The sequence below is a fragment of the Chlamydotis macqueenii genome, chromosome 16 (genome assembly GCF_036417535.1).
Source record: "Chlamydotis macqueenii isolate bChlMac1 chromosome 16, bChlMac1.mat, whole genome shotgun sequence".
Taxonomy (NCBI): Eukaryota; Metazoa; Chordata; class Aves; order Otidiformes; family Otididae; genus Chlamydotis; species Chlamydotis macqueenii.
In genome coordinates, this window is record NC_141571.1 from 15200602 (window position 1) to 15228493 (window position 27892).

General features: G+C 54.5%; 3 protein-coding genes across 3 annotated transcripts; 1 reads left to right on the plus strand and 2 right to left on the minus strand.

The window, feature by feature from the left end:
* Positions 1–2138: 2138 nt before the first annotated feature.
* On the minus strand, positions 2139–8964 carry LIME1 (Lck interacting transmembrane adaptor 1). The gene is made up of 6 exons (XM_086760901.1): positions 8882–8964; positions 4658–4810; positions 4119–4170; positions 3947–4034; positions 3353–3780; positions 2139–2964 (listed from the first exon to the last, which is right to left on the minus strand). Exons 2-6 carry the CDS (start codon positions 4771–4773, stop codon positions 2566–2568), a joined length of 1083 nt encoding a protein of 360 aa, XP_086617027.1. The 5' UTR covers positions 4774–4810; positions 8882–8964; the 3' UTR covers positions 2139–2565.
* Positions 8965–9343: 379 nt separating this feature from the next.
* ZGPAT (zinc finger CCCH-type and G-patch domain containing) lies at positions 9344–16773 on the minus strand. The gene is made up of 6 exons (XM_010116365.2): positions 15790–16773; positions 14901–15034; positions 14006–14164; positions 13247–13378; positions 12012–12429; positions 9344–11549 (listed from the first exon to the last, which is right to left on the minus strand). Exons 1-6 carry the CDS (start codon positions 16428–16430, stop codon positions 11411–11413), a joined length of 1623 nt encoding a protein of 540 aa, XP_010114667.2. The 5' UTR covers positions 16431–16773; the 3' UTR covers positions 9344–11410.
* A 215-nt stretch (positions 16774–16988) lies between these two features.
* Positions 16989–26882, plus strand: ARFRP1 (ARF related protein 1). Its single transcript, XM_086760609.1, has 8 exons — positions 16989–17126; positions 18022–18121; positions 18517–18604; positions 19091–19173; positions 19645–19726; positions 20213–20283; positions 24364–24464; positions 26000–26882. The coding sequence occupies exons 2-8, from the start codon at positions 18029–18031 to the stop codon at positions 26085–26087; spliced, it is 606 nt and encodes a 201-aa protein (XP_086616735.1). The 5' UTR covers positions 16989–17126; positions 18022–18028; the 3' UTR covers positions 26088–26882.
* The last annotated feature ends 1010 nt before the right edge of the window (positions 26883–27892 follow it).

Sequence of the window (27892 nt, forward strand, 5' to 3'; positions counted from 1 at the left end):
GTGCCCCCGTGGTACCCAAATGCCCTCGCTGTGGCCGGCTCCAGGCTGAGCGGTGGTGTCCGGCTCCGGGGTGGAGTCGCAAAGGGAGCCGGGGCCTTGCCTGCGCCATCTGTCCCCCCGGGGCCGTATGGGGTACGGGGCCGTCCGGGGCGTGAAGCTGTGTGGGGTATGGGACCGTACAGGGTCCGGAGCGGCACGGCGTGCGGAGCCGTCTGGGTGCAGAGCTGGTTTGGGTGCAGAGCCGTACGCTGCATGCAGCCACGGAGCGTGCAGAGCCACACGGGGCGCGGATCCTTACAGCAGCGTGCAACACCTTGCAGCGTGCGATGCACGAGGCGGCGCCATGCAACACCCTACGGGGTGCGGCACCGCACGGCACGCAGCTCCGTGCAGCATGCGCTGGGCTGCTGCTCGCTGCCCTTTGTGGGAACTGCACTGTGCGGTGCCGTCCCCTCGCAGCGCCCTCCCCTCGCAGCGTGACGGGAAGCCAGGCCTTGGGTGGGCTCCCGGCCGGCGATGAGGGGCGAGGGGCCCACAGGCCCGGGCCCCAGCACCCGGCTGTCCCCAGCTCTTCTCACTCCGACACTGGCCCCAACCTCGCCGGCCAGCCCACGAGACTCCACGCGATGTTTTTGGGATGGATCCTTCATTCGCCGCCCGGTTTTTGAGCCTCCGGCCGGAGCCCCAGGCACTTTTCCCTTGCCCCAAGCGCTGGGGGGGTTGCTCTCGCCTTTAAACGCAGGTCCAGCTCTCCGGAGCGGGGAAACGACCGGGCAGCCCTGCACGCAGGGCTTTTCCCGCTGCCGTTGGGATGGGTTTGGGAGACGCTTTGGCCGTCAGAGCAGAAGCTGTCCCCAGCCCCGGCACGGCCCCACGGCCTGCCGAGCCTGCTTTTCCCCAGGGAAGCGGCGCAGCGATGCCCACATCCCGACCCCCATGGGCAGCACCGGCCCTGGGGAGCCACGCGGCCCTGGTCCCGCAAGGACAGGGTGCTCCCAGGCTGCCCAAAGGCAGCTCCCAGGGGATTGGGGTGGTAGGCCGGAGAGCTGCGGGGTGGGACGGGGAGCAGGATGCGGCCGAGGGCAGGAGCCCACGCGCCGGTGCGGCGCGGCTGGCAGCAGGAAGAGCGCGGCGGCACGGGCGCCAGCCGCCCCGCGCCGTTTTCTATCGGCGCCCTTATCTCGCAGGGGGATGGGAGCAGCTGCCGGGGCCGGCTCCTCTATCTCGAGCGGCTGCGGTTTGGCACCGCGCGCGGGGCTGACGAAGCGGCACGAGCGCTCGAGCCGCCTCCCGGCTCCAACGTCCTCAGCCTGCAACGGGTTGTGCCGAGCGCCTTGTTTTGGGTTTTCATCGCTTCGACGGAGGGGGTGAAGCCACCGAGGGCGGGTACGTGGCTTCCTGCCTGCCGCGCGGCGCGGCGCCAGGCCGCCGTGGAGCCAGGTGGGGACCCGCGCAAAGCGGCCGTGCGGCGTCCCATGAAACTGGGGCCACCATCGGCCGCCTCACAGCCACCCCAAGGCGCAGCGCCCCGCGCGTCCCGTGGGGCAGGGGTGCCGAACTCTCCCCGGGCAGGAGAGTAGGAAAGTTTGAGTCCCAGGGTCCGAGGGCTCCGGGTGCGTACCCCGCTGTCCCGAGCGTTTTTGGCACCCGCTACGGCCACGGCACCCATGGGAGCGCCACGGAGGGGAGCGGGCAGCAAGCGCTGCGCAAACACGCTCCGCCACCGGCCCCGCGCAGGGTCCCAGAGCACGTCACAGCTCTGGGATGGGCCACCCCATCTCGGCCACACATCCCCACCTCGAGGGCGCAAAAACCATCCGTGCAGGACGGCTGCACCCCCCTCCCCCCCCCCCCTCAATTGCGCTGCGTCAAGCTGCTCTCCCACACCGGCACCGCTGCGGGGCTGCGCCCACCAGAAGCAGGGGTTTGGATCCCGTTTAAGAGCACTTTCTCCCGCCCCCTCTCAGCCTTTTAATGGTGTTTGGGAGACGGCTGCTCACGGAGGCACCCTTGTACCGGTCCCAAAAGTGGGAGTGGGCAGCGGAGGCCAGAGCTGAGCCCGCCCCTTGCGCCCCAGAACCAGGGACATTCGGTGACCGGAGCAAAGCTGCTCCAGGCTTCCCGGGGGTGGACGGGGCCCTGCTCTCCCCCCAGGCAGAGCGAGGAGGACGGAGACCCCCACTCATGAAGGGGCCTGATCCTGCTGCCCAGGGCCATGGGGCTGGCCTGCAGCCCATCCCAAAACACGACTGGTCCCAACACAGTTCCCATCTTGGTGGCAGCACCATCACCTCTGTCCCACTGGGCTCCCAGGTGGCCCCCAGCACCCCCAAACTGCCCACCTCAGGGCGTCCCAACGTCAACCTCCTGGCACCGGGCGGGGCTGGGACAAGGATGCTTAAAGAAAAGTAACGTAAAAGCTCTACGGAAAGCGCTTGCGGGGGTGCAGCCATGCGGCCGGCACGGGGCTCGTGTGCGCCCGACCCTGGGGTCTCGGCCCCCCTCCCCAATGGCATCCGGCCAGAGAGGGCCCGTGCCACGGGAGGACCCCGCTGCCGGGGGCTGCTATAGGTTGGTGATGTACACCTCCAGCCCGTTGGCTGCCATCCGGGCCGAGCCTCGCCGGGACTCCCCCGCCCAAATCTCGCCCACGCTTTCATACAAGTTCTCAGGGGCGCAGGGCTTCCCTGGCTTGTCCCCCCGTTTCGCCGCCTTCTTCCAGTGAACGTCCACGGCCTCATAGTCTGGGTCGGGGCTGCGGCCCTGAGCAGTCCAGGCTCTGTCGCTGATGGACTCGTAGCAGGGGTCGGGGGGTGTTTGGGCTGCCAGGGACCAGGTCCCGGCCGGGGCACCCTCCTCGCGGCGGGGGGGTGGCCACCCAGCACCCGCCTCCCTCGGGGACGACGCAGGGACATGGGTTTTCTTCTTGGTGGCTTTGCACACTGTCGAGTACATCTCTTCCAGCTGCAAAACGAAGGTGGGTGTTTGGGGGGGATCCCTGCCCCCTGCGGGGTATCCCCGTGCCCACGTCCCTCCTCTCCCCAGCTTCCCATGGCACCCAGGAGGATCCCGCCTGCGGATTCACCACAGGATCCCGCTTTTTCCACAACCCAGGGAGCCTTTTGTGGGGCACGGAGCACAGCACCGGGGGCATCGCCTGCCCCCAGGTCCTTGGCTCCATCCTGCACCCCCTGAAAGCTCCACCAGAAAGGGAGCAGATATTCGACACCCCGCTCCGAACACGGGCGTTACGGGGTGTCAGGGCGTTATGTGGTCCCCCCATGTGCCCCATCCACTGCCCGCAGCACCGGCCCCACACCTCGTCCTTGCGCTCCCCCACCCCGAGCGGTACCTTGGCCCGGGGGGCATCGCCCTCGCCGTCCCAGCACCGCAGGGCTGCGGGAGGCCCCGCCACGGCCCCGTCCTGCGCCTCTGCCGGCATCGTCTTCTTCACTTTCCGGACACAGGCGTAATCGGCTGCCCCGTGCTTGGCACGCGGAGGGGACACCTGGGTGCCGGTGGGCGCGGGGGGCACCGTGGCGTCCTTACCCCCCACCGCCAGGCACTCGTAGACGGTGTCCGGCACCGGTTTCCGCAGCGGGGCGAAGAGCAGGTTGGAGTAGGTCTGGTCGGGGGCCGGGGAGGCGGCCGGGGGCGCAGGGCCGGGGATCTGGGGCAGCTCACGGTGCAGGAGGACGCTGACGCCGGAGCTGTGAAGGGAGTCAGCCGCGGCGGAGGGGGGCACGACGCAGGGGAAATTCAGGCTGGCCGGCCGCTGGGCTGCGGGGAGAGGAGAGGAGGGGGATGCGGGGATGCAGCAAGCACCGACCCCTGCGCTGGCGCCCCGCGGGCACCGCGGCACATGGGCGCACGCTGCGACGCGCTCGCCGGGAGGTGCGGGGAGCGCGGGCACCCGCCAAGGGCCACTGGCTCGCCGGCCACTCACCGTCATCCCCGGCCTTCACGCGGTACAGCTCATGCAGCCTGGTGTCCGACCTGCTGAGCGACCGCAGCTGCGTCTGTCTGAGCAGGGACTGCAGCGGGGGGAACGCACACCCTCAGGCTGACAGCTGGGAGCGGGGGCAGACCCCGACCCCTCGGCCCCAGCACGCGCTTACCTCGTCCACCAGCTTCACCCCGTCCGGAGGGACCGTCTTCTTCCTGCCCTTGCTGCCGGGAGAGGAGGGATGAGCGCGGGGCGGGCGGACAAGGAGCAGGTGCCCCGGGACCCCGACCTGGCCACGACGGGCATCGCCCCTCGCTGCAGCAGCGGCACCCCCAAACCCCCAACCCCGCTCCTTCGCCAGCCCCGCAGCAGGGTCCGCGCTGGCTGGGGGCTCAAGTGCATCCTGCGCCCCGCTGAGCCGCGTCGGTGTCCCCAGCATCGCCCCATCGCCCATCCCGCCGGGCTCCTCCTGCGACACCACGGCCCCTGTCCCCAGCTGGTCCCGGCTCCTTTGGGCGCGAGGGGTGCAGCGAAGGGCAGCGAGGGATGGGGGTGCAGGATCGGGCCAGGCCAGTTTGCAGGGGGGGCTGCAGCCGGGGCTTGGGCGCGAGCGGAGCAGCAGATCCCGGGGGTCTCCAGGGGCAGCCACCAAACGCCACCGAGGGGACCCCAGCCCCGAGGGAGAGCAGAGGGGCTGCGGGCAGCACGTACCGTCTGCAGGCAGCACACAGGGCGCCCAGGTAGACCAGGACACCCAGCAGGGCCAGCGCAGCACCGGCTGGCAGGAGCGGGGTCCACGCTGGCCCCTCGCCACCGGCCGCGGCCATGGGGAACTCGCTTCCGACACAGCTGTGGGGCCAAGTTCTGGGGAGAGAAAACACAAGTTGGGGTGCAGCCAGGCTCACCAGGGCTTGCAACAGCAATCTGTGGCTGGGGGGCTTGCTGGGACCCCTGCAGTGCAGCCCCCTGGGCAGGGGGTCTCTCTGGGTGCTCTGGAGAGGGGGATCTGCGCCAGGGGCCCCATTTTCTGGCCAGTCGCTGCCCTCCCGGGGGTGACCGTGACACCTCCGCTGCTCTGGCCAGCCCGGTGCAGACACCCCGCAGTGAGAGCTCTGCCACTCCCCAGAAAAACTTCTGATTTTGGTTCTTCTTTAAAAAAATCTCCACGGAATAAACCCAACAGGATTCAAGCTGCCACTGAGATGCTGAGAAGGCGATGCCCAGGGGCCCTGAAAACCCTCTGGAGACATCCCAAAAATGCCTGTGTGCCTTCTGGGGACACCGGGACACCGCCCCAGGCTGCGGGACAGGGGTGGCACCGCTCCTCAGCGCGGGCTGTGGGGTGGCCCCGACGGGATGGGCAAACAGATGACTCAGCTTCCCGGAAACGGGGCGAGCTTCAGCCTCGCCGTCGCCTCTCCCTCCTCTCCCTCGGCTGCCCGCACCGGGACACCCTCCTTCTGCAGCGGGTCTCGCCCTCTCCCCCTCTGAGCCCCACAGGGTTCAGCCCCATCCACCCCTGCCATGGGACACCGGGGAGAAAATCCCGGGTGGGAGCGACAGTGCTGCCGGCGTCACCAGTGTCCCCCAGTTTGCAGCGCCGAACTCCCGGGGGGCTGAGCCCAGCCCAGCCCCGCACACCCCACCGTGATTTCTGCTCTCGCGGGAACCCGGCTCGCTCCCTGCAGCATCCCGGCTCAACCCGCGCTGGGGCCAGGAGCTGCGGCATCGTGGCCAAGCACGGGCCAGCTCACGGCACGGACAGACCCCCGCACCGCGACCCCGGCTCTGCAGCCGCCCCGCGCCGCCCCGCGAGAGCAGAAAACGCCTGACCTTCCGACCACTGTCCTCCACCTGAAGAAAAAGCCGTGCCTTGCTCAAAGCTGGCCTTCCTCCACGCGCCCATTCCAAACCGCGGCAGCGGCGAGGCCAGAGCAAGCGGAGCAGAGTGGGAAGGTGCCGGGGAGCCCGACACAGAGAGATCAGATGCTCCCCGGCCCATCAGGATCCCACGCCTTTCCCGGTCCGAAGGGGGAGCGAGGCAGTTTCCCAGCACGGCTCGAAGAAGCCAGGATAACTGATCCAGACGGCTGGATCGGGGTGGCACAGCCGAGCAGGACAGCCGCCACCGGCGCCGCTGGGGACGCGCAGCCCGTGGGGCACGCCGCACACCTCTTACCTTCTTACGTGCCTGAAATCCGGCTGGGAAAGATGAGGCGAGCTCCGGTGAGAAGCCGCCCCGCGTCGGGTGAACCTCGGGTGCTACGGCAGCCCCGGCCCAAGGGCGAGCGGGCTCTGCGCCCGCGGAGGGACCGACCTCGCGCCCCCGCTCCCCCGTCACACGGCAGCGTCGCTGGTGCATCTCTGCCCCACCGAGCAGCGAGTCCCTGCCCGCTGGCAGCACCCTTTTCTCCGAGAACTTCCCACGTCCTTGGAAACGTCCCCCGCTGAAGCCTTAACATCTGCAGAGCAATTATTCCAGCGCGGAAACCGAGACAGAGAGGTTTTAGGGACTAACTGGGCTGGATGGACTGGCTCAGATCAGAGCTGGGAAGGGAAGCTGTTCCCTCCCCAACGACGGTTTAATTAGACAACACTGCTCTTCTGCCTGGGCGTACGTTAATTACGAGGATTACCTGCAGTCGCTTCAGACAGCCCTGGCTGAACTCCTTCAGCTCATTACAGCGTCGGGATCGCAGGCGGCCGAAGCCACCGCGCTCAGGGCAGAGCTGAGCAGGCTGCGAGGTTCCGCAGGCAAAACTACAACGAGGTACGGCGGCCGGCAGCTGGCCTTCCGCGGGAGCTTTCAGCAGGCACACGCGAGGCAGCTTGTCCCGCAGCGGGGGGATTCTCCACCTCTGAATTTTTAAGATTGAAGAATGAAGGGAGAGGCTTCCTAAGTTTAAATTAATACAGAGAAATTCTTCTGACCTACTTTCTCTTGGGCAGGAGGCTGCTGGTTGCTCCTGGGTTTCTGACCCGCAGGAACGCCCAGTCCACGCTCTTTCGGGCACGGCAGTCACTGGGAGGAGGCACTTTGGGACGAGACGCTGGCTCTCCCGGAATCACCAATCCGAGAGGAAAATCCAGCGCCTGGCTGAGCCGCTCAGGCAGGACTGAGCTGTTCACACGGCAAAGTCTCAAACAGACCTCCTGAAAGGTGCACCTGAATTTCCTGCCAACAAAGTCATCCACATCTCCCCGTCCCGGGGCTGTCCTCAGGGGCAGGAGACGCAGCAGACGGCATTTCGTAAGGCGCTGGCTCCGCGAGCCAAGATGGCTTTGAAGATGAGCGCGGCCGCAGCCGCTGCGTATGTGCGACGCACGCCCAGGGCCCGCCGAGGAGGGGAGAGCTGCTTTTTGTGACACCCGAGCGCAGGCACGGCAAACGCAGTTGGTTTGTTATTCCAGGGCGCGGGAGGTTTTTGTGACTCCTACAAAAGGCGCAAGTTTCTCAGCTGGGCTTCGTGAAAAGAAGATTAAATTTACTGTCACATTAAGAGCTGCTGCTGACTGTGCCCGGCCTCTGATTCATCTACCCAGATAAAACCGCACAGAGCGCTCGGCGCAGAGCGACGAGAAGAAAGTCTACGAAACTACCGCGAGCGCGTTTGCGAGAAACCAGGACAAGCCTGACAGGCTGATTTCCATCAGCGCTTGCGAGCATGGCTGCAAAGACAGCTCAGGCACCCTGGGGAGTTGTACTGAAAAAAAGGCCCAAGAAGGAGAAGTAAATCTTTTTTTTTTTCCTTTTCAATTACGAAAAGGGAAAGCCCCGTAACAGCTAGTCAACAACACCGAATCCGCCCTAGGCCACGGGCCACGGTTAGTGAGTTTTAAGACTGTTTCAAACACGGAGCAGGCACAGGTCTCACCTTCTCCAGCTGCGTTTCTGCAGCGGGAGGGAGAGATTTCGGTGTCAAACTCCTCTGGAGCCGTTTCATTTAGAAAGGGCCAACCACATTTCTAAACGCCGTCACGAAACTTGGATGCACGCTCGCAGTAACGGTCCTGGTCGCTACTCGTGTGCTGGAGCAGCTTTTGAGAAAATATGACTTTAAAACCCTAAGGGGAGCGACCTGCCTGCTCCCACCGCGCGGCTTTGGTCAAGGCTGACATCGTTTCAGCCTTTTTCTTCTTCCCACCCTTCCGCGACCGCTGGAAACGCTCAGAGAACCGCGCTTCTGACTAGGAGTCCAGAACCTGCTAGAGGTTTTCTGCAGAACCGAGGGGCGGCAGGACACCGGCTCTGGCACGACCTCGGTGCTGCAGTCACGGGAAGCCAGACTCCAAAATGCAGGATGGGCGCGTTAAGGAGATGCATGTTCTCTCGAGAATCACCTGCCTACCACAGTGTTTTTTTTTTCTTGCCAGAAACTCAGCAGTTTTACAGAATTTCAGATTTACAGTGTTTCAATGACCACGCTCTCTCAAGCCTCCTCACCTGCAGCCAGGAGCTCAGCAGTTCCCCAAGAGCTGTTCCACATACAAGCAAAAAATCCAGTCCTCCTCCCCGCAAGACAACTGGGAATTTTTCTGTTGAGCAAAGCAATGCCCCACACCCCTGAACTCAACAACTCATTCGCCACGCAAGCCATCGGTCCCCACTCAACCTCGAGACGCAAGCCACGGGACCCCAGCAGCGCTGCCGAGCTCAGCCACCTTCTCTTCCTTTCTAAGCCCAGTCCCTTCCAGAGCATGGAGCATTAACCGGCACACAGCTTGCAGCCCTCCTCGCAGCCGACCGAAAGTTTAACCCAGCCGATGCTTCTCCACTGCAGGAGGAATCCTGCCTGTCCAGTCTAGCTAGCTGCAACAGCATCTCCAACCCCGCCGCAGTTTCTGTACAGACCAGAGGTTTTTAAAGTATTTTTCATCCCCCGGTTTAGGTGCAGGTACCCAGGTTTGCCAGGTAGGAAAGCCACCACCACTTACTGCGCAGAGACTCAAGGGCTGATGAGCGTGAGGAGCGGGAATCCGATCATGCTCTCTTCATTGCCAGCCAACCTGCAGAATTTTGTCTCTTTTATCCCGCGGTTCCTCCTAACTCCCGAACATTTCAAACATCGTGATCCGAGCTCTCCCACTCCTCCTCAGCTCCGTCTAGAGCAGACAGCCCCGAGCAGATCGCACGCAGCACACACCGCAGCTCGCTTCCTGGCCTGCAGAGGTGGTGCCTTCACCCAACGGTAGGCTGGGTTTCTCCCCGCCTCGGCTGCCAAGCAGCGCTGCAGACGGGCTCCGCGGGCACCCCGCACGCAGAGCACCCTCTGCCGCGCCCCGCTCCCCACCCAGCCGGTTTTAGCGCCGGCTCTCCAGCCGCAGGTGAACATAAGGAAAGAACGGGTCGCCGCACGTCATCGTTACCTTGCAAATGAACAACGCCTTACAAGGACAGAGGGGAAAAAACAAAACCCGACTTTATTCACCAGGGACGTGACCCGCCTTGGGTGCGAGGCAGCAGCTATTCGAGTACAAGTCAGACGAGCGAGGCTGTGGAAATCTCAAGGAAGGGTCAAAATACGACTGAGCCAGTAGACAGGGCTAAAACACCCAGTTCTTAAAGAGAGGATGATGTTAAATAGCATCAGAGCACAAAACCAACCCGAGAGATTGCTCTACCCAGCTCAGCGCACCACGGGCCACTTCAGTGAGCACTCGTTGCTGGAGACATTAATTCTTGTCACCGCTCGAGTGTGGGAAACAAGCAGCCACTTGTGAGGGAAGGGCACTGAGCAACCGTTGTCAAACCCTCGAGTCAAGCCCAGCGCGTGGAGAACACGCGCTCAGAACAACGAAGATCGTCCGGGCAGTTTAGAAACCGACGGACGCTGCAGTGCCCCGGGCAGCCCACGCCCCCTTTCACATCTGCACGGTGCCCATCCCGGCCGGATCCAAGCGCTTTCCAGGGGGACAGAGTCACTCCAACAGCTTTCCTCAAGACGTTCATCTCGTTTATTTTCGCTGGCGCTCTGGGTTTTCTGAGGTGTGTCTGCAGCAACGTTGAATCCCACATGACTTGAACTCTGATCGTATCTCCTTCAGCCTTAGATTTTTCTGGTGAGTTTGGCAGCCTGACCCTACAAGTAGGTGCAGCCCTGCCTAGGGTGACGGCTTCGTAAGTTTTCTTAGGAATAGATAAAAAAGGTGATACTACAGGAGCAAAACTTTTCATCAGAAAAATGACTCACAGAATAAAATGAAACCAATTTCTTAAATTAAGAAAAAAAAAAAAAAAACATGTTCTTAAGATATTGGCATGAAATTGCAAACTTTTTTTTTTTTAAATAAAAAAAGAAGCAAGTCCCACCAGAACCCACACAAGTCCCACCAGAAACCGAGTCTGATGAAACCACCATCTCCCCTGGGGCAAGGACCGGCTGCTGCCACCGCAGAACACAACCTAGGGGAGACGACATCCCTCCTGTCCGAAGCCTGACCACGCTGCCGGGAAGGGCACTGCGCTTCCAGCGGAGCCTGGAGCTCTGCCGCGGAGAGGGCGGCATGCTGGGCACACGCAGCCCTCCTGATCTTTGTGCTCATCCGGGGCCCAGTCTGAGCCGGGTCTGGGTCCTGAGGATTTTTAATAAAAGGACCTGTGTTCAGGGAGCTGCCTAGGACCGAAAAACTCAAGTAGCGATGGCAAAAATTCTAAGGTTCCCTGGGGAGTTGTTCCTAGCTAGGAGGTTTGAGAATCTGTTACTCTGCTGCCTTGTTCCCCCAGCTTTGGCACTCCTCTTGTGGAACCACGCAGCCTCCCATGCCAAGGCAACGAGCTAGGCTACAGCATGTCCCAGGGATACTCTTACAGCCACACTGATGAAATCCGATGCTCGAGGCCACCAGTACCCCCCTCCAAGCTGCCAGTTTTCTACCCATCGCACCGGGGCTCCCAAGAACTGCTCCCCAGAAAAAGGGAAGTTCTCAGATAAATCCCACAGCAAACACCAGAGGGTAGAGAGCAGCTGAAGCGATTTGCCTTTGCTGTTTTCACCCAGCAGAAGCCTTTCCTGCTTCACCGGAATGTGCTCGGGACCCTGCCGCCACTCGCGCTCGTCAGTTGGCTGCAAACACAAGCCACAGTTGATGGCAGGATGTGGGGCTTTCAAAGCCCCTCCTCAGCTGGTTCGGAGCCAACGTTACCACCCCAGTAGCTACCGACTCTGGATGGAGGTGCTACTGCAGCGATAACAGAGGAAAGAAGCGTGCAAGAGAGCAGAGAACCGTATTTCTTGTCGCTAGTCCTTACACAAGGCTCAGGCTTGCCGAATGCTTCCAGGCCTGGACGGGTGTGCACGCCTCCCGCTCCCAGCAGAGCTCAGAGGCATCCAGTTTCAGAAACTGGTGCTTTTCAGCCCAGCTTTTGGGCTGGGCAGCCTGAGGCCCACAGGAGCAGGACAGCTGACCCAGGCTCTGAGGCTGCCTAGACGGACAATCACTGCAGTCCAGCGCCTTCCTCAGAGACTAAAACTCCGTCATCTTCTTATGCGTGTCTGCCTTCTTCTGCTCCCGCTGCAGACTGGCTTCCTGGGCCTGCAGCTGCCCCAGCTGCCTGTGTGCGTTAGCCAGCTTCTCCTCCAGCTGAGCCGTAGCAATGCTGTGCCTGAAAACCAAAAAAAAATTACAATATCATCCTGTGGGATAAGACCAAAGACTTGCCATCATCCCAGGGGGGTGTGCCCTTTCCTGTGGGATCAGCGCAAGTGACCTGCTGAAAGCCAGGAAGAACCTGATGCTCAGCACAATCTGGGCTAGAAAACGTCCTCCTGTGATGCTCAACAGGAGCACGCAGAGACAGGCACGAGAAGGAAAGGACTCCAGCACCTTTTCTCAGAGAGCTCCTCTCTGCCACAGCCTGAATTCCAGCCAAAGGACCCCGGACACATCCACCAGTGTCCAAGCTGCTCTGAAGCACAGGCTAAAGTCTCTCTCCTCCAGCTCCTCCTAGGTCCCAGCCAGGTATGTTTCACTCCTCCCTCCCACACCTCATTTCAAGCCCACCCCTTCCCAGAAGCACCAAGAAGTCTCAGTTCACCCTACAGTCCCAAAGAGAACGTTTTCCTACCGTCCGATGTTGCGTGCCAGGGCCTGCTGGATGCCTCTGATATCCCTCTGCGTTTGTTCAATCTTCTCCACTGTCTGGAAGAGGCGGACGCTCAGGGCCTTCTTGGTGCTCTTGCTAGCGTGGTAGATCTCTTTGCTGTTCCTCTCCGGCAGTGCCATCCCTCCAGCCTTCTCCCCACTGCTCTTCCCTCGCAGTTTCTCATTCAAGAAGTCAAACACATTGTGGGGAGGCTTACGGCGGCCCGCAGGGAACTGCCCAGAGCCGTTTCCCTTTGCTCGGCATTTCCTCGATTTCCCTGGGTCCAGCTTCCCCTGCTTCTTCCTCTGAAGCACCTCGGCACACTGGTCAAGGGACTTCCCTCGAGGAAGTACCACAGCCTGCACCGGCTCCACTCGGCCCTCTGAATTCTTCCCTAACCCTGAGGAGAGACACCAAGCGATTACCGCAAGCCAGGACATCCCCTCTCGAGTCACCTCCCACCACAAGCTCACGCCGACAGCCCCAGGCTCAGAACGAGCACGCGGGCTTCTGAGGTACAAAAAGGCGCCACCGCCACCCAAGGCAAGGGCAGCGGCGAAGGCCACAGCACGGCGGACGCGGACGCTGCGACAGGAGCCTTCTACAGCCGAGAGATGCGGTCAAACGCCCGAGGCCATCTGCCAGGCTGGCTTCTGTGAAAGTAGGTTCAGCCCGACATTCTCAGCTTCTCAATTCAGGTTTTTCTTAAAACTGGTTTGGCTCCTCCGGGAAAACTGGAGACAAACGCAGGCAGCAGGCTGCCCTCCTCAAGCCCCCAGGCTCAACACAATTTGTGCAGTGAGACGCTAGTTCAGCAGGCTTTGAAGTCTGCGTCTGGAGCCAGGAGATGCTTTGACACAGACATCAGAAGCTTCACAGATCAGTTCCCTTCTACCTAAAGCCTTTGAACACCTCATACAACAGTTCTCAGGGCTTTAATCATGAACCTGACCACGGCTCCAAACGCCCCCAATTTCTGCTATTGCCACACAGGGGCTGGTGCGCGCTACGCCCGCACTTCGATTAAATACCCGTTCCTTCGAACACTTCCACGCAGGCGACTCACCGCCCAGCTTGAGCCTTAGCTAACAGGCCCCTCAGCAAAGAAAAGTTTTAGATTCATCCAAAAAGTCTTGGTTTTCTTAACTAGCTCTAGGGAGGCCGAGACGACGTGGCAGTCAGGCCCTCACGCCGCCAGGACCGCCTTCTCCCCTTACCTTTTCCAAACTCGTACCCCATCCGAACAAGCAGTTTGGAGCCAATGCCACGAGTATGGGCTTCCCAGCCGCCGAAAGAGGAACTGCACGCAGGAATCCATTCCCCGCTCTCCGGAACTCCTGAATCTATCACTGTGGCACAGAAGAGAAGAATCAAACACAGAAACAAAGCTGCTAGGCAAAAGCTCCACCTGGGGCGGGCACACCACAGGAAAACCCCTCAGGAGGCAGTACAACGTCCTTCTCCCACCCTAGAACCATCCAGCAGCTCCTCCAGCCTTACTTGGTCCCTACTGAGCCGTCACCTTTTACGAGCACTGCGTAGCGAGTCACCTAAATGGGAGATCTCACTCGACAGTTCCGGGCAGAACCATCCAGACGTGCGTACGCTTCCTTTCCTTCCTTCCAGGCTGGCGATACAGACTGACATACGCCATCGGAGTAAAGTCTGGCACTGCGGCACGTAATACGTCCTCTGGGCATCCAGCTCACGTCTCTGGCACGAGGCCCTCTAGGCCACAATGCTAATTTTGCGTTATTAGGATGCAGTGCTGTCTATCAGGCTAAATTAAAGAGCTGCAGGACACAACTTTGTCCCTGTGACGTAACTGGCACGGGCACAGGGACACCGCGGTCTGCGTAATCTCAAAGAAGTCACTTGGTCTCTCTCTGTACCAGCTTCCAGTAACAAAACAGGGCACGGCAGTTACTGCTGCCTCACCGAGGCACCGCTTCGGCTCACCCCGTCCCCACTCTTACCTTTAGCGTAACCAGCATCATCAACGCTGTCTTCATCGGACTCGGCAGAGTCGGCAGCGTCGTCGCTTCGCAGGGGGGGAATGATGCTATCTCCTTCCACAACAGCCTCCTTCAGCAGCAAGGAATCGAACTTCACAGTGTAGTACCCGCTGTCGATGTCTCCAGGGGGAAAAACAGGGAACAAGAGCTCAAGTCAGTCTCCAAGGCACAACTGGCAGGGGGCTTTCTAAAACAGGGTCAGCTCCCGTGGAACGGCACGGGACGGGGGGAAGGTCCAAGGAACGTGTGTTTTAAAACATTCTGCTTTTTCTTTGTGCTTTAGATTTTTCTCTGGGAGGGAGAAACACCTACTGCGATGAAAAGCTCTTTCCACAATGCCTGTGCTGACACTTAAAGGTTTCTTTCTAAAAATGAAGGAAGGTGGGCTGCTCAGAAATAGAATTAAAGAGAAGTTAACCTGCGCCGCTCTGACCTGCCAACAGTCAAAGAAAGACGGGAAGAGAGGCTAAACCCCGACCCTCCCCAGGACACGGGGAAGCCTGTATCAGCAGCTGATGGGCAGAGCCACCTCCTCCAGCTTTCGTTTAAGGAAGTGCTGATTATTGCAATTCTGACCTGATCTGCAGGCAAATTCCTGCAACACCTGCCTCTTCCCTTCCGCAGTCATTTCCTTTCCACATTCCTGCTCTTACGTCTCCTTTTTGTCTAACGCTCTCCTGTTTCCCCGCCCATTCCCTTCCCAAGCCTGACAAAACTCAGAGCGTTTTCCCAGCTCTGTCAGTTTAAGGATGCAGCTACACACTCAACGTTTTTCCGTCAAGCTTTATATTCACTCGAGCGTCAGCCCTCCCGTTCCGCACAGAAGCCCAGCAAAGCAGCCCCGCGCGCGGCTCACCGGTGATTTTTGCAGTGTACCAGATTCCATCGCTGTGCTTCGCCAGGCAGGCCGAGCCCACCTCCAGCGCGCCCAGATCCGGCTCCTGAAACGGCTGAAGCTCTTCCGCGGAGACCACCTGACCATGCGAAAACCTGCCGGGGAAGGCGGAAGAGAAATCAGCTCTGCCTCATTCGAGCAGGTTTAACGTAAAAATGCCCCCTCTCCTGAAAGGAAATGCAAACCAGCTGCCAGCTGTGATGAATCCTCACCAGTAACTACGGAAGCTTTGTCGCGCGTTATTCCAATTACACAAGTTATCTGTTTTTCACCTTAAGCGTATTATTTAGGCCGTGTAACAAAGCACGCATCCCACCCCAGAGCATGAAGCTTTCTTTGCTAGTGACACATCCAGTAAAAACGTTCACAAGCCCTCTGAGATAAAACAGGACCGCAGCGACGTGCAGGCTGCGGTCCACCCTGCTGCTCAAAGCGCAACCGACCCCACAGACCCAGCGGGTTGCTCGAGGCCTCGCCTCGTTAAGCTCTGCGGAACGGAGCCTCTACAGCCTCTCTGCAACTGGAATGTATGCGCTATCGACAGAGAAGCTCTGCAGTTTTATTTTAAAACACTCAACCGATGATTAACTTAGTCACTCGAGTGATTATGTAAAATCTCTGCGGCTTTCCCACAGGATTTCCCATTTCGCCTCTGCATTAGCTGCAGAAACCAGCCAAACCGATGCCACTGCTTACCATAACACTTTTAAAAACAAAAACAACAGGGAAAAATGTCATTGGGTACAAAAGCCAAACACGGTCCTTCCAGAGGAGGTTTATCCCTCCGAAGGACAACGCTGTTAGCTGCAGGAAGGACACAAGCCCCCCTCCCACTCCTTTTTCTTTTTACCGACAGTTCTCTTTGAATCTGCATTTGTCATCCAGGAAGAACGGGCACGGCTTCAGAGACTTGTGAGTTGGGTAGAGATACAGCACTCTGACCCCGGCGCTGCCGTCTTCCAAGTCCTCTGTCCCCACGATCATGGCATTATGGTACTCCAGGGTCCCCCAGGAACTGTAGTAGGGGGCTTTAACCTTCATTCCACTCAGTTCCTCCTCCTCCTCCTCTCTGTCAGACTCCTCCTCCCCTTCACTGCACTTTGATTCATTTTTGTCACCAGTTTCTCTGTCCCCCCTTGATGAGGTCTCATCGTTATCAGCTGAAGGCTTCTTGTCGGTTCCAAGCTCAGCAATGGCTTCCTTAAAGGCAGCGTACTCCTCATCGTGGGCAGAGCTCTCCGGGTTGGCGTCCTGCTCCAGACCTGCCGGAGAGGAGGAGGCGGCATTTGTATCTAACGTAGCCAGAAGTTTGCTCTTTTTAACAGACACCAGGCTGGATTCAGTCAGTTCTATCAGCTGCTTTAAATCTTCCTGCAACTGGATCAAGTCCGACTGCTGCGACGGGTCCAGGCCTGCCCCTAAAGCCAGCTCCACTTGCTGCAGCTGGGCATTGTAGGTCTGAATGGCCGCTTCCAGGCTCTCCTCATCCATTCTCAGCAAAACACGGGTGCGTTCAACTGCGCCCTTTCCGGGAGCTCAGAACACATCCAAAGAGCTCACTTAAAAGGAGCAACTTTTTGGGTAACGAGCTCTTGTCCGCAGAAGCTACCATCCACCCCACCGTCCCGCTTCTTCCCTCGGAAGGAAGCAGGCGATGCTCCTGCAGCGAAGAGGCGGCGAAAGGCGACGAGAAAGGCCGAGGAGAGGCCGGGCTCTGCCCTCCCCCGCCACGGCGCCCACTCGACCTCACGGAGCCCACGCGTGGCACCTCGCCCCGGGCAGCCTGCACTCTCTCCCCTCCGCCACGAAGCCCCCAGCAGCCTCCCGACCTGACTCGGCCCCGGCCTCCCCGCTCACGCCTCAGCTCCCCCTTCCCCTACTCCGCCGCCGCCATGACACCCCACCGACTTCCGGTCCCCCCGCGCCCCCACTTCCGGCTTCTCCAGCCAAAGTCTCACGCCACTTCGGCAGCGAGACTCCCCCTCCCCACACTGCGCCTGCGCATTCGGGGGTCCCCGGAGGCCCGTGGCGCTGAGCATTCTGGGAGCTGTAGTCCACTCGGCCCTCCCCGCATCGCCCCCACGGCGGCGCGGGAACTACATTTCCCAGCGCGCCCCGCGAGGGATGGCGCCGGTGCGGACGGGGAGCGGTGAGGCGCTGTGTGACGGGAGGTGTCTCCGGTACCTGGTGAGGGGCCGGGGGCTTCGGGCTCTGTCATCCCGCCTTCCGCGCTCGGGGGACGGCGAGGGCCGCGGCGGGGGCCCGCGGGGCACGGCTGGGCGTGGGGCGGGCCTGCGAGGCGCCGCCGGCCTGGCCCGGCCGCTGGCGCTGGGCCGGGGGGGGGGACCTGGCGGGGGGGCTGGGGGGGGGTGTCGGTTTCCCCCTCTCCGCTGTCAGGCCGTGGCAGGGGAAGGAGGCGGGAGGGTCTCTCGGATCTGAGGGGAGCGGGCCGGTGGTCGCTTGCCGGCCCGAAAGGGCCTCAGGCACGGCTGGAGGGGAGCGGTCCCCACTCTCTCGCTGGGCAGAGCCCCTGCGCCCGGAGGTGCCCTGTCCTCCCCCCGTTCCAGCCTGAGAAATCCCGTACTTCTGCTCTGGAACGTTGGTTTCTTCCCTTTCCCTTTCGGCAATGTTGTTTGACTTCAAAGCGAGTGTTTATCTGCACGCTTCCTCCAAGACAGCTGCCTCTCAAAGGCTTTGCCTTGAGGTTCCCTTTGTATTTAAACAGAAGAGTTGCTGCAATGTTGTGTGAGTCAGCTGCAGCACTTGGTACCGATGCTTCCTGGATCTTAGCAAATCTTCTCTGCCTTGTTTGTGCAAATCCAACAACAAAACCCCTGTGCGCTTCTGCAGCTGTTGGTGTCGCTTTATCTCCCCTCGCTTGTGTGCATTTGAAGATTTGATCCTGAGCTGTTTGGATGATCTCTCTTGGATCCGTGTTTTGTCCTGAGATTGCCTAAATATGAGAGTTGCTGATGAAAGACAAACGTCATTTGTGTGTCTGGTGTTGGGAAAACTTGCATCGTGGAATGAGAGGCTTTGGGAAGTGACCTGTTTGTTGATGGTTTGCTGGTGCTTGTTGCAGGAGCAGGATGTATACCCTGCTGTCCGGACTCTATAAGTACATGTTCCAGAGGGACGAGTACTGCATCTTGATCCTCGGTTTGGACAATGCTGGTAAAACTGTAAGTGCTGTTTGTTACCAACTGTGTGGAGAGCACACGCAATTCTAAACGTCCTCCAAAGAGAAGACTTCTGACAGACAGGTCTGTCTGTCTTCAGCTGTGTTGTGAGTTATTTTAGTGATGTCATGCCAAAGAAGCAACTTTTCCCTCGTACTTAAATTTAGCATAAGCTTTCAGAGCTGTAGCTGAGGCTTTGTTAATCCCGTAATCACCTGTGATCCCTTCTTTCCTTGCTAAAATAGGGAACAAGAAGAGCGGCTTGTTCCGAGGCCAGACAGGGCGGTGTCTGTGGGAGCAGGGTTGTGCAGAAATGCAGAGGCAGGTTTGAGTTAGGTTTGAATTACCCCAGCCAGTAAAATACTGGAGAGTAAATACTTTTTCTTGTTCCTTCTCAGACCTTCCTCGAACAAACTAAAACTCGATTTAACAAGAACTACAAAGGGATGAGTTTGTCCAAAATCACAACCACCGTAGGCTTAAACAGTAAGTAAACCTGTCTGGGATTTTCTCAGCTTTCCTGCACAGTTAGGCAACAGCTGGTTCTTGCTTGAAATGTTTAAGAACCGACAAGGGCAAAATAGTTCCTGGAAACAGAGATCATATCTCCCAGCTCCCCGTGCCTTTTCGTGGGAGAAAAAATAGGCTTTCTTAGCCTAAGAGTTAAAAACTCTGAAGTCCTGAAAGAACTGTGTATGCATTTCAGTGCTGTGCTCAGAGGTGAAGCTAAATTTCTCTGGAGTTCATTAGTTGGCCTGGTTCTGGTATTAATGTGCGCTGATACGCCTCTGTCTGATATTAGCGATTGCTCTTGGTGAAGGTGTCATTCTGTTGTTGAAAGTAGCCACAGCATGTCGTTTGTTCCTCCAGAAGACTGTTCTACCCCAGATTTCTTAGGGGTGTGTGCAGGCGTTTGTGCTTCAGAGAACACCTTTAGTTTTTGTTGAATTGTTTTTTCTTCTCTCCCTCCAGTTGGTACTATTGATGTTGGCAAAACGCGGCTAATGTTCTGGGATCTTGGTGGACAGGAGGAGCTACAGTCTCTTTGGGACAAGGTTGGAGATTTTTTTTTTTCTCTTATAAAGGTTTTTTTCTCTTTTAGAATTGAAGCAGTGTGAACATTTAGTGATCATGCAGGCTTTATTGGTAACCCTGGTATTTAGCATCAACACTTTTCCAGGAATTCAACTATATCTGGGCAAGATTAGCAAAAATGAATGCTTAATAGTTGCGTTATTCTTTACAGACAACAATTATCGACCCGTATCTGAGGGTTGTGGCAGGAGAGAGAGCTTTTTGGGGGGATGGATAAGCCTTTTCACCTGTTGCATTCAGTAGGCCTGCAAACAGGCAGTGCATGCTGTGTGCCACCACTCTTCTCTCCAGACATGCTATGGAAACAGCTGGCTGTACCTTGTGATCTCTTCCGTGTGTATCAAAACTTTGTCAAGTGAAAAAAACAAATCGGGAAGAGGAAAAAATGGTCCTACCGGCTAGATACGCTGATTTTGGTGTTATCCTTTCAGTACTACGCTGAATCGCACGGAGTGATCTATGTTATTGACTCCACTGATGAGGAGAGGCTCTCGGAATCTAAAAGAGCTTTTGGTGAGTAGATGGTGTTCCCCTGTACCGCGTTTCATGATGTGTTGTGGCACAGTTCTTGCATTACTGTCACGTCTCTTCCTGCGGCCTTCAAGTAAGCTGTGCGGCCTGTTGCTGACACATCTGTAGTGGGTTTTCTGTTGAAGTCTGTCCTGTCTGTGACACGGGACTGACTTTTGTTGCCTCTAATGACCTGGAATCTCTTTTTGTGCTTGTGCTAATTCTTTTGTAATTTTTATTCCTTACTCTATATTTATCACCTCATTAATTCCCAGTATCGTGCCTGTTGATCAACATAAAGTTTGGAGTTTGAGCTGGAAAAAATTCTGTGAGGAAAATAGACCTGAAAAATTGTATCAAATGAAACTGTAATGCAAGAAGGAGCCTTTTGCTTCACCCCTGTGTCCAGATAGTCTCTGTCAGGCGTTTGCACACCTTTATCTTCCAAAACAGGCTAACCCTCTCTGGTTTTCTTTCTGTGCTTTCTAGAGAAGATGATTACCAGCGAAGCTCTGGAAGGGGTTCCCATTCTGGTGTTAGCTAACAAGCAGGATGTAGAGGTAAGATTATTGCAGATTTACTTGTTAAGTGAGCAAATAAGCCTTGGAATGGTGAGCTCTGTGTTCACACTAAACTTGTTTCACGTTCCTGGACTCATCCTATGGCGATATCCTGCTGCTGGAAAGAATTGCTGAGAATTTAGTTTTGATATTTTCCTTTCCCCTCCAACTCTTTTCCAGTGGTGTAAGTGAGCTTACTACAGGCGAGACCATCTCGGCTGTTTTGAACTTTTAATGTAAGCAGAACAGACTACGTAGCTATGCTGGGTTTTCTTGTACCGTGACTTAGTATCTTGATACTGTTTATTCAGAAAAAAAATGTTTAGTGCACTTTGTTTATGCTGCTCTACTATTACCTGGGGACAGCACAACAAATGTACGTGAAGCAGTAGCACCCTTTTCCCTTAACCAGATAAGATCTGTTCAGTGAAACTTTCTGTTTGTTCTAGAGCATTCCATCAACGGCAGCAGTGAATGGCAAGGAATGCTTTTTCTTGATAGTAGAATTTAAAATCTTTCAAGCGTATCCAGACCTGCCAATCTCTTGTTTTGTATTTCACTAGTTAGTGGGCATTGTGGTGTGACTGTGTAAGTGACACAGCCAGGGCAGTCCGCATCTCCTGCGGCGTGGAAGAGAGTGCCTGAAGTGGTCGTGGTTTTTTTCCCATGTTTTTGTGCTTGGAATTCCAGTGCTGCAGTTCGAGTGATTGATCTCTAGATGGAGCCAGAGACTGTCAGTAAAATTCGCAGTACCACCTCTGGCCGCCGTGGTCAGGATCTGTTTCAAAGTGCGCAGATACTTCCCAGCTCCTTCTCCTGGACTTTACACCTATCTCAGTGAGTGTGCCTGTGGGAAATACTTGAGGCTTTAAAGGACGATTTGGGCACAACACAACAGATATTTTTTTTTTTTGGATGATAATGAGATTATCTAGTCATAGAAATGAAAGAAATTAGTTCCACTTAAAAGATACCATGAGATTAAGTGACAGGAGTCCTGGTTTCTGGTCCTGACTTTGCTGTGAACTCTGGTATGTACGGAAATCGACTGTTTTTTCCTATGTGGAAACCAGAATATTATCTCCCCTATTTCCATGCAACGTTACAGCTTTACGACAGGGAGCAGTCTGCGCTCTTGCCTTTAGCCGTTGAGAATTAAACCGTATGCAGGCACCTGGGAAGCTGTTCCCATTGTCCTTATGGCTGTATATGCGTATTTTGTTCTGGGTATATTGCAAACGCCAGCTGCTCTGGCACCCGAGCCAGACTGAAGAGAAATGATTGAGTGAGTGGGCTTCTTTATACGACAAGAGAGAGGTGTTCAGAACAGATAAAAACTATGACTGACTCCGTGCTCATTCTGGAGGGTTCAAGAGCAGTCCACAGTTTTAGTGCCTTCATGCAGTCGCAGAACTGTGACAAGAGATTAGCAAACCTGTACCGGCTGGAGGAATTGTAAGAAATCCCTAAATTGTATATTTAGAGGCCTAAGCCTGGGTTACGATCTTGGATACGGCCACAGAGCCAAGAGACATCAATGCTGTTAACAGAACATTAAAGGCACTGTAGCTTGTCTTTCGGTAATTACTCAGGTTCACTTAAGCAAGGTTTAGAAAACTAGAAGATCTGTTTCTTTTCCACTGATCTAGCAGAATTGAAGACCTCTGGAAGAAAATGGAACATTACAGGGTTATCACTGATGGAGATTTTTCTGCTCTGATCTCCAGACACGTGACGGTAGTGGGGAATTCTCACCGGCCTCCCTCTGTCGTTAACGTGGATCGTGATAAGGGAGGACAAGTGGTGTCTTAACCTTGCTGGTATTTGCAGATGAAAGATAATTCCTGATGATTACATCTTTAAAGGCCAGCAGGGGACTTGTGCTGGAATATGTTGGAAGGAGTACATCTGACGTAGATTATTATTCTTTTTAAGTTTACATTTGTCACAATAAGATGACAAAGTTCTGACTCAATGCCTGAAATTGCATGAAATGTAAGAATTTTTTGGTCCTGACGCTGGAAAATAATTCTGCTGTTAGTAAGCACTGCTCTAGGGTAAAATGCATCCACTGAGCCCTGCCAAGCACGAGTGGTGTTTGGCGTTGTCAGATGAAATACAGTAACAGACTGGAAAACACCAGTTCTGAGATCATGACAGCACTGTGGGGTTTTGGGGCTTTTTTGGGTACTAGAATGCTCTGTGTTTATCGGGAGCTTCAAAACTGGATTATTTTGTAATTAATTAAAAGACTGGGTCAAATGTGTGTTGTGGAAGGGAGTTTGTTTCGGTTTTTTATTACAGAAGCTATTGCTTTGTAGGGGAATTAAATGTCTAATACCTAACAATTCATGTGGACTCCGTTCAAGTCAGAATGCCGCTTTTGAAAGTGTTAGGCAGTTTGGCTTACCTACTGTTTCATGCAGAAAAAGCTGCTGGATAAGAATTTATATTTGCTGTTTCGATGTGAATGCGGCTGTTTAAAGGTTTATAAAAGCACTGTGTTTCTGAGCTGTGCAATGAAGTGTTGAAACTTGAGGACAGAATGTCTTATTTTGGAACACTATTAAAAATACTGGAAAAACTGAGCTGAAAAAAAAGCGTATGAAAATATCTGGGTATTGTATGATGTCTTTAGGAGGAAGTCTTGCCTTCCTAATCTTAAGATGAATTTTGGAAATTTAATTTGAAATCTCCAGAGTGTTGAAAAGCCGCCTCGTCTTTGAAAAACGAGGAGTCGTGGTGGGTAGCAGCATGTATTTGAAGACTGATAGTGTTACCCGTTTTCCACACAGGTGCTAGAAAATAAGCTTTCTGCATGACAGTTGTTCTGATTTCCAACCTAAGAAATGCCACAGCTTCCCTGTAAAATTAGTTCTAATTTAAATAAGCTTGTTTTAATTTAAACAAGCTGAAGTTTTAAATTAAAATAAGGCTGTAAAAAGAGATAGCACAGAACATAGGTCAGGTTGGTTAGGCTTTTGATTAAATAGTTTTAGTTAGGCTAGCCACCTTTCTGTTGTGTCTGTTCTAGTTTCATTCTCCCGATCCGTTACTCTTGAGGTGGCTGAAGAGCCTGTACTTCCGCTTTTATCCTGAGAGGAGGGCAAGCAACAGCATTGTCTTTTCTGGAGTGGATTTGGAAAACAGATAAAGACTCTACAATCCAACCTTTTTTTTTTTGCCTGAAGCAGCCACTCATGCTTTTCTGCAGGTGACTCCAGAAATGGAGCCGTGCTGCTTGATGTATTTCTGGATGTAGCATTCCTGAGGCTTAATTTGGGTAATGCTGTTCTGAACCCTTCCTAAAAGGAATTCAGTTGTGCAGGCAGGTCAGTCCTGGCTAGGCTATGCCTTGAAGAGCCTTCAAGGAAGGATGGTTTGCAGTGCATCATTTCTGGGAGTTGAGTTAGAAATACGATTCCTCCAGTTGTGTGATTCCTCTGAAATGTATGGCAGGTAACATCATTCCAGAAAGGTCGTCTGAGGATTTTGTTGTTGTAATACTACGCCATGTATGTGACCACACGTCCAGCTTTCCTAGTTTGCCCTTGGTTTGTGTGGTTTCAGCTGAGAAACAAAACACATCTGTAAACAAATATTTTGTAATGTAGACAGGGAGGTGGAGACGAAGGGAACTTAGAAGCCGCAGCTGACATTTCCTTCTGAGCGGGAGAAGCTCAACTGCTCCTAGTTGAAGTGATGGGTAATCTGCCCCCTCCTCTGCTGTAAAACAGGGTTCCAGTTCATGGCTCCCCCTTGAACACTAAAACAAGACTTCTCTGAATTGATAGTTCAGTGGTGCTATCCCCTCTGCTGTGTTACGGTTCTTCATCCCAAGGGGAAAAAGCTGTTCCTCAAAACAGGTGTAGTGACATCTTACTGCAAACTCTTTGGTGAAAAAAGAATACGTTCAGGTTTTTTTTATGTAAAGAAGTGATTTTGCTGTGTTAGTGGGGAGGGGGCTTAACCTAACAGCGTTGTTGACTGAAGCAGAACTGTGGATGTGGTGGGATTTTGGAAGAAGGTCACCATCTCTTGTAGCACAGAAAGTGAGCTCTTCTCTGGTTTCCCTTGCAGACTTGTCTGTCAATACCCGACATCAAGACGGCGTTTAGTGACTGCATTAACAAAATTGGGAAGAGAGACTGCCTGACGCAAGCCTGCTCTGCTCTCACTGGGTAAGTACGAGAATGGACGGCGTTTCGGTTACCTGAACGGCTGCAGGGCGTCGGGCATGCAGAGCCGTGCTACGGGATTTAATAACCCCTGAGGGGGAGCTGCGCTTCCTTCCCAGCAGTGACAGGTACTTGTTCGTGAACCCTGGACTCACATTAGGTTGGGAACTTCAGCTGTAACTCCCAGCTGTGAAACACAATGAAAATGTACTGCTGGCTGGGAGCACAGGACTCGGAGGTGTATGGAGCTGCTGAGTGTTGTCCTTTATCATCCTTTCTCTGTACACAATAACCTCTGCAGGCATTGGCTTGCTGCAGCTCCTGGCTTTTCTGTAAGAAGTCAGTGGAAAATAGAGGTGTTTGTGACACTGCCAGAGAAATGAGTGGTGTTCTGCTGCTGGCGCAGTAATTACGCTCTTGCTTTCCTAGTTTTTGTCGTGCAGATGAGCTTTGTTATGTGGATAATATAACTGTCTCCAAGAGCGTTGTTATGCTGGAGATGCCTGTGATTTCAGATACAACAACTAGAACAGACCAAAGTTTGGGAGGCTGTGTTTCTTCTCCAGGCCTAGACAGCTGCATGCCGTGACCTTGCACATTGAGTCTTGAAATACTTTGGTTACACTTTCAGTTCTTTGAGCGAAAAGTGCTGTCTGGCGTAACTCAAAAGTACCGTTCCAGATGGCTGGAAATACTCCTGTCTGAATTATTGCCTGTACTGAATCCAAACCTTTGAAATCTCTTTTTTTAATCTAGCAAGAAAGCTTTATTATTATACAAGCTACTGTAAAGTATCAAAAAAAAACCTTCTTAAACCATGAGACAAATCTCTGTGGTCTGCATTGCTCAGAATCAAATGCCATTAAGCAGATGAATGACCACAAGAACAAGAGCAATGGTTAAGCACTGACTGGAAGAGAAGTATTAGATAATCATCTTATGAAATGCAACCTTTTCGATTGTTGTGGGGTTTGTACAAACACTTCTAGTTTTGATCTGTGTGGAATTTCCTTTCAAAATTTCAGTTTGAGTTTGTACTAAAAAAAAAATAAATTGTGGAAGTCCTGACTGGGAAACTGTGCAGACCACTGAGTTGGGGCTCAGCTGCCTCAGCACAGATGATTAAGGAAAGTTGGAGCCGTGACTGGAAGATCTGATAGAACTAGCCTGAGGCTCGTAGCAAAAATAACCTCAAAGCAGCTGACTGTCAAGTGGTTTGATGCTTGTTCATCCCAAGGTTTCCACAGAGTTGATGACTAACTTAATTGGATGTGGACCTGTATAGACACTAGAAAAATAAAGGATGGAGTTTACATACAGAGTTAGAATGAAATCAGATCCACGTTGTTGCGTGTATGAGAAACTAATGTAGTAATGCCAATTAATCAGTGCAGGGCAGAACCCTTCACTCGCTCTTCCAAGGGCTCAGTTAGGGACTACGTGAGTCATGTTTTTGTTCTTGGTTGGTTGTTGTGAGGGTTTTTTTTTTGTTTTTTTTTTTTTTTTTTTAATCTTGTCTACTTATCTTATTTCCTTAGCAAAGGCGTGAACGAAGGAATTGAATGGATGGTGAAGTGTGTGGTGAGGAATATTCACCGGCCCCCGAGGAAGAAGGACATCACGTAAGAAGCTGGAAGTCAGCCGAGGAACGGACAGTCTTTTTCCACACAGTTCTGTGTTCCCTTTAGAGAAGGTGTTCCACCGGATTCCTATTACACCTGATTCTTTCCTAAGTTTGGAGACAAACATTGTATTTCTATGTCTAAAAAACTTGAGCAAAGGATTCCAACTGGGTGGGGGGTGGGAATCTCTTACATCAAGTATTGAGCCGTTGGTCTGAGAGCATAGACCGAGTGGCAATGCACACTTTGTTGCAGATGCAAAGGACTTAATTTTCTACTGTATTAATTTGTGATTCTTGATTTGTTAGTCTAACAGGCTAGGGGCCAGTGACATGAAGGAACTTCTGAAGGAACTGTGTAGGTGACCATGAATGGGGAGGGGAGCCTGCGGAACGGCTGTACCTCCTGACAGACGATACCTTGCTGCTCCGGCCCCGTGGTTACTGTAGGTGGTGTTACTGGCCCCGTTGTGCTGCCGTTTGTATAACGGGGAGAGACAGTGTTGATTATAACTCGATTTTCATCGGCATATTGATTTGTAACTTTTAACTGTGGTAAATGCAGATATGGAAGCCAGCAACTGCACAGTGTTGTGTTCTGAACAGAACATGAGCTCCAGAAGCACTGCCTTGCTTTAACTGCCAATCTCTCTGGTGTGCATTCTCTTTAACTGTCAGAATAATTGGTATCTTCTGTAACTGTCATGAATTGAGGCCCTTTCTGTGATCTTTCTAGGCCAAAAGCTGAACCTCTAGGCAGGGAGAAATCAATATGCAATAAAGCTTCCTACTTCTTTGGACTTCTCTTGCTGGAACAACTGATGTTTGGAAGTAGTGGTACTTAGACCTCTAGTTTTTTGAAATGCAGGAAAGAACAAAAAGGCAACTCAGTCATATAGAGCTCACTTCTCATGCAGCCTACTCAGCTAGTAATTCTGCTGACATATCACTAGCATTACTCTTTTTACATATATTTTAAAGTGGTTTGGCAGTGGGTGTTGCTCCTCTCATGTCTGAGTTGCTCCTAGCACTGGTGACCGTTCTGTTTGCTCACAGGTGGTGTGACAGAGTACCCGACTCTGAATTTGAATAGTGCCAATGTCAGCGCCGTGTCCCGGAAGGATTAAGCTGCAGTAGGTCTAGCTCAGACCCCAGAGATCTCATTAGGCTCCTGTCGCAACCCGGCTCAGGTTTCTTATGCACTTTGTGAATGCACAAAGATCACTCACCTACTGTGAGAAGCGCCCCTTTCTGTAGGTGCTGCATGTGATGTAGGGCTGAGTGTTTCAAGTCTACAAAAGTATTGGGTACCTGGTGGCCATTGACTGGAAGGGAAATATCTCTCACTTGGCCGTCTCCGAAAGTCTGAGAGTTTTCAAGGTATCTCTGTGGTCCTGGCTCTTGTTTCAGTTGGCAGGGCTGGTGCTAACAATTAAGCTGAAGGCGTGCAACAGTGACTGGTGAACAAAAGTGCCTTGCTGAGAGACAAAACACTTCAGTCAAGTAACTTGAAATGCCTGTTTAATGGGACACCAGGGGTTTTCCAGGCTTTCCACGTGCTCTTCTCAGATCTCTTCCTATTCCCTAGGAGACCAGGGAGAGGAAAAAACAGTTTTGAGCTCCAGGCCATAGCTGTTCTCAGAAGTTTCTAGACACAAAGACTGCTTTGTGGCACATATCAGCAGGAGGTCTTAAAGCAAACGTTTTGACTTCAGAATGCCAAGTTCTCAAGGGTGGGAGAGTCTTTCAGAAAGATGCACCAGCTGCGATATAGAAGTATGAGCATCCTCTGATGTCCACAAAAAATTGG

What these genes read in the sequence shown, in the direction of transcription:
- ARFRP1 (XM_086760609.1), top strand. Translation starts at nt 18,029, where the DNA reads ATGTATACCCTGCTGTCCGGACTCTATAAGTACATGTTCCAGAGGGAC. An exon ending in GGAATCTAAAAGAGCTTTTG is followed by an intron (nt 19,727 to 20,212) that starts GTGAGTAGATGG and finishes TGTGCTTTCTAG; the next exon opens with AGAAGATGATTACCAGCGAA. An exon ending in GCCTGCTCTGCTCTCACTGG is followed by an intron (nt 24,465 to 25,999) that starts GTAAGTACGAGA and finishes TTATTTCCTTAG; the next exon opens with CAAAGGCGTGAACGAAGGAA.
- ZGPAT (XM_010116365.2), bottom strand. Translation starts at nt 16,430, where the DNA reads ATGGATGAGGAGAGCCTGGAAGCGGCCATTCAGACCTACAATGCCCAG. An exon ending in AGATTCAAAGAGAACTGTCG is followed by an intron (nt 15,035 to 15,789) that starts GTAAAAAGAAAA and finishes CTTCCCCGGCAG; the next exon opens with GTTTTCGCATGGTCAGGTGG. An exon ending in CTGGCACGCAACATCGGACG is followed by an intron (nt 11,550 to 12,011) that starts GTAGGAAAACGT and finishes TTTGGTTTTCAG; the next exon opens with GCACAGCATTGCTACGGCTC.
- LIME1 (XM_086760901.1), bottom strand. Translation starts at nt 4,773, where the DNA reads ATGGCCGCGGCCGGTGGCGAGGGGCCAGCGTGGACCCCGCTCCTGCCA. An exon ending in GGGTGAAGCTGGTGGACGAG is followed by an intron (nt 4,035 to 4,118) that starts GTAAGCGCGTGC and finishes CCCCCGCTGCAG; the next exon opens with TCCCTGCTCAGACAGACGCA. An exon ending in CGTGAAGGCCGGGGATGACG is followed by an intron (nt 3,781 to 3,946) that starts GTGAGTGGCCGG and finishes CTCTCCCCGCAG; the next exon opens with CCCAGCGGCCGGCCAGCCTG.